This window comes from Buteo buteo, chromosome 1, assembly GCF_964188355.1.
Source record: "Buteo buteo chromosome 1, bButBut1.hap1.1, whole genome shotgun sequence".
NCBI classification, from domain to species: Eukaryota; Metazoa; Chordata; class Aves; order Accipitriformes; family Accipitridae; genus Buteo; species Buteo buteo.
The window spans coordinates 76,633,484-76,641,432 of NC_134171.1; the positions used below are offsets into that span (position 1 = coordinate 76,633,484).

General features: G+C 44.5%; 1 protein-coding gene across 3 annotated transcripts in view; it reads right to left on the bottom strand.

Annotated features, from left to right (window-relative positions):
* The window catches only part of LARP1B (La ribonucleoprotein 1B), a 32,495-nt gene extending 25,092 nt beyond the window's left edge, over positions 1-7,403 (bottom strand). The window contains exon 1 of one of the 3 annotated variants that reach the window (XM_075036644.1): positions 6,931-7,389. In XM_075036644.1, the coding sequence (XP_074892745.1) occupies positions 6,931-7,243 (313 nt within the window). In that variant the 5' untranslated portion in view covers positions 7,244-7,389. Of the gene's footprint in view, positions 1-6,930 lie in introns of all 3 variants that reach the window. The other 2 variants (XM_075036653.1, XM_075036682.1) reach the window with 2 other exon arrangements.
* Between the last annotated feature and the right edge of the window lie 546 nt (positions 7,404-7,949).

Genomic DNA, 7,949 nt, shown 5'->3' on the forward strand with positions numbered 1-7,949 from the left:
TTAAAAGAGTAAGGAAGGCATATTTTAACAACCCTGTTTAATGGCCTATCATACTACACCAAAGGCTTTTTGAGGCCTTGGTATCGAAGTCAATGAACATTTCCATAAAATAACTAATAGTATGTGACACTGAGAAACTCAAATTCACAATGACTGTAAATAATCTTGAAAACCAGGTGTACAGGATACCGTATAACACAGTATTTAAGCATTTGCTGAGATATAAGGTCAAGACTAAAACCACCGGTATTTTAACCTAAGAAGTAGCAAAGAAAATGAGCCCCTGAAACACATTTTAAAAGTTTTCTTGGGAGATTAGAACTGAGACAAGGGAAACCACTTCTTAACTTCTCTTGTTAAGCCCTGGTTCTGTTCTCCCAGTGCATATTTTCCCATAGCAAAGTGGTCACAACCCTTCCTTGAAACTTCTTATTCAGTATTTTATTGCAAGACAAGCTTGAAACATTGAACATGACTGAAATCACTAGTGGATTATTATTTCATACAGGGATAACATCACCTCCTCAACCCTTATCTCTTTCACATCCAGTGACTAATCTTCCTTATCACAGCTTCACACTGGGAACCCCACCCTCGTGCCCCAGCGACTGAAAACCCTCTCCGTCTACTTCCTGGAATATACTGTGAACGTTAGAAACACAAACTAAAGTATACTCCATATTCCACTGCAAATTATATTAATACTGCTATATACAGCTTGCACATCACACAAGACATGTGAATTCAATGAATGCTGATCGGCCTTTGACCTTTGCTACACCATTTACCAGCAGGTTTTCTTCCTCTCCTACAGATCTGCTTTTTAAAACAAAGACAAAACACACTCCCTCCAAACTGCATCTTTCTTGTTATTCAGCCACAATTAACTTTAGACTGAGAGCTTTCAGAAACACAGTGACTGTGTAATCCGAATTTTTACTTGTCATTCAACAGTAAACTAATTGCCCTTTCCAAAACAAGACAAACAGCTGTAGAGGTGGAGCAGCAAACAAATTTGTAATTTTCTCCAACAAAACTGCCAATTATCTGTAAAGGTAAACTGACTGGCCATAGCATTTGTCCTCCAGTAGTCGGTAAACACGCACCTCTCTTTAGCTGTTCAATTACCTTACTGAAGCCCTTTTTCCATCTCACAGCACTTCTACTTAAATTGCTGCCGAAGGACTGCTCTGCCAGAACTTCTACTCTGTGTGTCACCAGGGCGTAGCAAGGGATTCAAAAATAAAAGACTCGATGTCGCTGCACTATCTTAGTCATGGGATATTATTCCAGGCAGCAGGAGAGGCTATCTGAATCGACAGAATGAGACCCAACTTGTTTTAAGGAATCTCTCTTATCTGTATGTAGTAATCCAAGACTTGGAAGATGCATTTGCACACTAAATGAAAAGAAAATTACTGTTAGGCAACACACCGCCTAGTTGATGATGCCCTTTCTGAACACAAAGGCCCAAGATCTCACCATGCTCCGTACTTCCCTACCCAAAAACAACTCCACAGAGTTTCTTGTCCTCCCAGAAGAGCCATGCTCAAAACCAAATTTTACCAATCGTTCCTGACCAGCTTTCTGGGGCTTCTTGTGTGGGAGTTGGATTTTAGTATGAAGCATGAAAGGGAAGATAAGGGGGAAAGGGGGGGGGGGAGGTCACATCTGTTGTTACGAACAGGCCTAGAGCCACTGTTCAGGCAAAAGCTACTCTAGAGTGCATTTAAATTAAAGCTCTATACTTAATATTACTCCGGTGTTTAGTTTCAACATCACATAACAGTGCTGAACACCCAGAAACGGCATCTTTAGTACACTGCTTCAGCAGAACCCAGCAAGCCCTTGTAAATAAACTATTTCACTTACTGTTAATTCCAACCTAACTGTATTAAAATGGTTTATTCAGTCATATGCTACAAAGTAACTTGTTTAGTAAGGCATGCAGTGTTGATAAAAGAATTCAGGTATCTTCAGTTACTTTACTTGCTGGGTTTCAACTAAGTTTTGAGGGAGAAAAAAAAAAATTAAATATGTGGAAATTTAACTGCCAATGATCATCTTTCAATCACTGAACTCCATCCAGTAAAGATGCCATCCCCATGAAGACAGAAATCAGCCTTCAAAGCCATTTTTATTCTGGTTCTTCCAAGTCTCTTAATACATCGTATCTCAACACGAGGTATTTTCTGCAGAAAGACGTGGATGTGCAAACATGCCAAGTGCAGTATGTCAAGATACATGGGATGACAGTTCTGAAAAATGAGAGATGAATTTTGGAACCACAAAACCAGCAGCAATCCTCTGGAGCAACAGAAAAGAAAAAGCAGACTGGATGCTGTGCAGAGGCAAGAGAAGTAAAGTTTGTACATAAAGATGTACCACTGATTACGAGACAAATTATGTTTTCAGTAGTAGTACTTCAGAATGGATGGTTTGAAGTTCTGCAAATAATTAGTCAGCAAGTAATTTTTTCTGATAGAAGGGGAGGGATCATATTGCCAATTTCTTCTGAAAGCAAAGTCTATTAATAAAAGGTAGAACACATTCTACCTTTGACACAAATGTGGTTTATCCTGTAAGGACTTCTAGACAATATTCAAGTTTTATTTTTTACTTGGACTGCATGTGTATTTCCTTCAGCGAAGGAACAATATGGAATAAATATCAGAAGTGCTTCAGGAGGCGGCTGAAATCACCCGGCAGAACAGCTCTTCAAAACTTCAGCAGAACATGTTTGCTGGATCTTGTACTACCTTTTCCTTTCAATGCTCAGTTTGAAACTCCACAGTATAATTCATTTTTAAACAAGGTAAGCTCTGCTTAAATCTATCGTTTTAACAGATAAATGTGAAAGCCTTGCAAACATGACAAAACAATCCCTTGCAGTATATCATAATTTAAATCTAGAGCATGGATTTAGATCCTTTCTTACAACAGTTCTAGCATTTTATAGCAAAACTACATTAGATTGACCTTCTTCTCACTATTTGAACAACTAACCAAGGCAATGAGTTATGACACCTGCACATCCTTCCACCTATTTACATTCAAAACCAGTCATATTTCCAATACAGCAAGCAACAGGGAAAAAAATCCCCAATACATGATTGATTAACCTTATACTATTTATTTTCCTTGCATTTCATTTCTCATTTTATTTTTGTCTTAGTTTCTTCCTAGAAAGCTGCAACCTGTGACTCAATTTCTACAAAAGCTTTCACGGTCTAAAGGGAGCATGTGCTAGAGCACAGCAAGCCAGTAGCACGTCTTCAACTCTAGGCAGCAGGATGGATTTCTCTCTCGTAACAGGTCTCCAGTTTAGAAACAACAACAACAAAACCCCTACCATCTAAAATGACATATGCTGTTATATACAACTAAAATACAGACAGCAGGTTTGTAAAGATAATGTTTTTAATCCCCTCAGGGTTGGGATAACTGTCAATGTTGTACCTTCTGATAATTTTAAAAATAATTTTTAAAAGCTGGTATTAAAACACTTGGTGAATTCATCATAAGAACTAACGATAATATCTGCCTTAGATACACAAAAAAATTGATAATCAGATCATTTACCAATTTATTAGTCAAGCTTGCTATTCCTAGTAACACAGTATACCTTTACTAAACTGTACTTTTACAACCTGTTTTGCTAACAGACTAAAGCAAATCAATTTATACCATATAGCACTGCAGTGAACTGGGTCTGCTACCAGAATATCAATCAGATAAAAGGTGTTCTTTGATGCCCAGAAATAAACACAATGAAAAAAGACAAATGGAGCACAATACAAGACTGAAGTGTGCAGTTATTTTAACTAACTACATCACTCAAGCACAGTAGGAAGCAAACCCACTTCAACCACTTAAGCAGCACAGGTATTTTGCTTCATTGAATACTTTCATAAATATCATGAACATTTTTTGAATAATCATCTAATGAATTAGTAGAGACCCACATCAGCTATACAAATCACATGAAGACTAGAGAACTTGTCATTCAGATTCCCTTCTACAAGCTTACAAAAAGGGCAGCACTTTGGATTTCATCAAACTAAGAGGTATTACTTTCGTAATAAAATGATTTCAACAACTCCATCCTGGGCAAATTATTTATATGGAGGAAGGGTAACTAGCCTCTTCTGTGAGAGCCCGGCTCTGAGGGGTAGCTGAGGAAAAACAAGGAATACGGGACTAACGCTGGGTTGTGCAGCTTCCATGTGGACACACATTGTTGGCTCAATTTAAAAAGCTTATCCTGTTACCTTGTAAAAAATTATCTACAGGATTATATAGGACTTCTTCCTCGCAACCTTTCCTCTCCTTTTACTCACAGAGCTTCAACTTGAAGAACTGAAGACTTACTGCAATATATTGGCTGGCTGGATGCCACGAGGGAAGGAAGACACACCGCAGAAGTACCTGTCATCATCTGACAGCCTACACTAAAGCTAACTCCCTGCGTTCACGATCATTGGGATTAGATAGAAGGCTATTAATTTCACTAGCAATTTTATACTGCTGCCAATCTTTCTCCATGAGTTAAATGCAGATTAGAATGTAAAAATAGCTGAATAGCAAAAAAATTCTGAAGTTGTTCTGTTTAAAAGCAAATTTTAATAAAAGTGTAATAAACTTTTATAATTAAGTTTTATAAAAATAACTTTAAAGTTTTTTAGGCTTTGTTAAAAGCTTAGAAACACTGAAATGTAACAAACATACCATGAAAAATTCAAATATGTTTACATTAGATGTTTGGTTTACTATAACATGATTAAAACCCACTAACATGTCCGAGACAAAAACATAATAGGGCACGGTAACAACGCTTTGACCGAATTCTTTCGCCAAGAATTTTAAGCCTTTTACATTACTTTTTTCCTTCTAGTGTCAGCTGACATTAACAGTTTCTTTCAGTAACAAGAGTCAGGTTTGCCTCTATTACAAACTAATGCCACGCTGAATTCAAAGTCAAAAGATGACAGACTGGGGTCAATTTTCTCAAGCGTGTAACTATCACTGAATACATCATATGTGCACGTCTCAGGAAACTTTCAACAAATTAAGCCAGGATCAACAAGTTGAACAGGATTCAGTCACTACTTTGATGTGAGATTCTTTTACGTTTTATTATCCTCTTTACGTATAGTTTTACATTCCATGCCTGTAGTATTTTTGCTCATCTACTTATTATTTCACATGACTAATTTCCATACTACTACATTCGTAAGGGCCTAGCGTGACTGATTTTGCTTTGCCAACATGCAATTAGTTACTTCAAAATACATCCCTCGTTGCAGACGGAGGCCCATGGCAATTCCTTCCTTCAAACACCCAGGAAAGACCAGCTGCTTTGTCTTTTACAAGGGAAAGAGCAGTGGCTCCTTCTTGGTGCTGTTGGTGCTGGCCAAACCAAAACACGCACCCTAGTATGCGTTCTTCACCGATGCCATTACCAGCAACGGTGACTCCCGTATTTGCTCAATTATACAGTTGCCACTGAAAAAGATGTTCCGGTGCAACAACTCAGTTTAGTATTAACTTGATAAATGGTAAGCACGACTTTTACACAGGAGAAAAATAATTTTTTGTTCTCTGAAATCATCAAATTAAGCATATAATGCACACAGTACAAGAAGTCACCGCCTCCTTTCTCCTCCTTCCTTCAACAACTATTTGTGTATTCTACCTTAAGTGGAAAAGTAAACTTTACAGAAGGTGAAGCACGAGGTGGCTAATGCAACAAAAGAAGCTTTCGCAATGATTCTGATGTACCATTATTATTACTGCCACAGCAAGGCAAATGAGTGACAAATTCCCTTTCATGCATGGACAAGACCACAAGCTGCTGCCCAGCAAGCAAGATTGTAGAAGCTATGCATAAATAGGTATTTATGAGTGCGTCAGTACACACAAACGAAACAGTCAAGATGATAAAGATGACTATATATGTTGCCAAAAGGTTTGATCTTCAGCTAAGTAGAGATTCTGTGGTCTGGAGAACTCCTCTGCTTGCACGACCTGCATCCTTGAAAGTATAAATTATATATTTCTTTTTGTGAAGGAAGTACACGTGTAATTCAAGGATAAAAGCGACTGTGAGATCACAAAAAGGTTTGTCAGGTGCCTTCAGGTGCAAGCGCTGAGATTGAAATTCTCAGGAAACGCAGGTTGAAATACGTATTTTGAGGTCAGCGGTTTACTTCCAGCCAAGAACAATACTCCAAGAAGCTGCTAACTTCTAGGAACTCTTTGCTAGCCTAAGCATAAAGCCTAGCCATTTCAAGTCAGGTCTTCGATGACCAACTTAGTAAAGCCATCTGCCCGTTTAGTCGGTATGGAACCTATAAAGTAGCTTTCTCTTACGTATAGCGATTAAAGCCCAGAAAATTATACCACGGCTACTCTCGCTCCCTTCTCTTTCCACAAAAACAGCCCGAATCCCGAGAGCAAGCAAACTGACTACTTTCGTTAACGCTTAAAGCCTCCGCCACCCAAATCTTCTGGAAAGCAAAAGCAAGTAACGGATCGTACGGAGGACCTTGCTATATAATTAAACAAAAAAGACCTGCGGTAAAGCAAGCGAGCGCCGTCGTCGTTGTCGTGTCCGTCCCCCCCCCCCCCCCCCCGCCGGCCCCGGCTCCGGGCGGCGGCCGGCCCCCACCTCCCCTCGCTCGCTTCCCTCCTCTGCCCATGTATGTCAAAAGCCCGAGGGCCCGGCTCGCCTCCCGCCGAGCCGCACCGCCGCCGAGGCCGACCCGCACCCGGGCCCGGCCCCGGTAGCACGCTGCCCGCCCCGGGGTGGGGAGAAGCGGGGAGAAACACGCGCGTTTCGCTTCTAAAAAGAAAACCAAAACAAAACAAACGCAAACCAACACCACACGCCAACCGGCCCGCCGCCGCTCCCCCCCCCCAGACACACACCGGGCCCGGCCGCCGCACCTGGGTCCTGCGGGACGAGCTGCCCGTCGGCCGCGGGCGGCGAGGGGCTGTCCCGCGCGGGTCTGCGCTTCGTCCACGGGTTCTCCTTGGGCGGCGGGGCTTCCACCGCCGGCCGCCGCCGGCCGCCCTCCTCCGCGGCCTCCTCGCCGCGGGGCGAAGCGGGCTCCGGTTGCCGGGGCTCCTCCGATGCCCGAGGCTCCTCCGATTCCCGGGTCCGGCCGACGGCCGGGCCGCCGCCCTCAGGGCCCCAGCCCCGCCGCTCGGCGGGCGCCGCCGACACCTGCGCCGCGGACATGCCCTGCCGCCCGCCGCGAGGGGCCGCCAGCCGGGGCGGCCGCAGGGAAGCCAAGGCGGGGGCGGAGGGGGCCCCGCCTCCTGCCCTCGCCGCCGCCCCGCCCCGGCTACGGGAGATCCCCCGTCGGCTCCGCCGGCCGGGCCGGAGCGCCGTTGGCCCCCTCCTTCCCCTCAGCCGCTCATTCAACAGACGCCTCAGCCCAAACTGCTGCGAGGGCTGAGGGGAAGAAGCGAGGGGGGGGAGGGGGGGGGAGCGACCCGCCCCGCCCCGCCTCCCCGGGAGGCGCTACCGGCCGCGCTCGGCGGGGAGGGGCGGGGCTTGGAACGGGGCGGGGGGGGGGGGAGGGGGGGACGCACTCCCCTGCGTCATGACCTCAGAGCGGCCGGGCGCGAGCGCCGGCGGAAGCGGCGCGACTGGCCTGTCAGGCAGCGGGGGCTGCCCTGTCACAAAAAAACGTCACCGTTTACTTCGGTGGTTTAAGCACCTTTGTCGGTAACACACGCACCCGCTCTGACCTGGCCTTAATGAGCTTGCGTTAATTACAGAGTTACGAAAGGTGCGCTGAGGGCGCGCAGCACCGGGGGCAACCCCACCCCCGGCGAACGCAAACCCACCCACGCAGGAACCCCGGCCATCCCCGCTGCTGCGGCTGGAAAAAAAAGAATAAATCCACCGCCCCACCGCTGCTTTCAAGCGAAGGCACGGC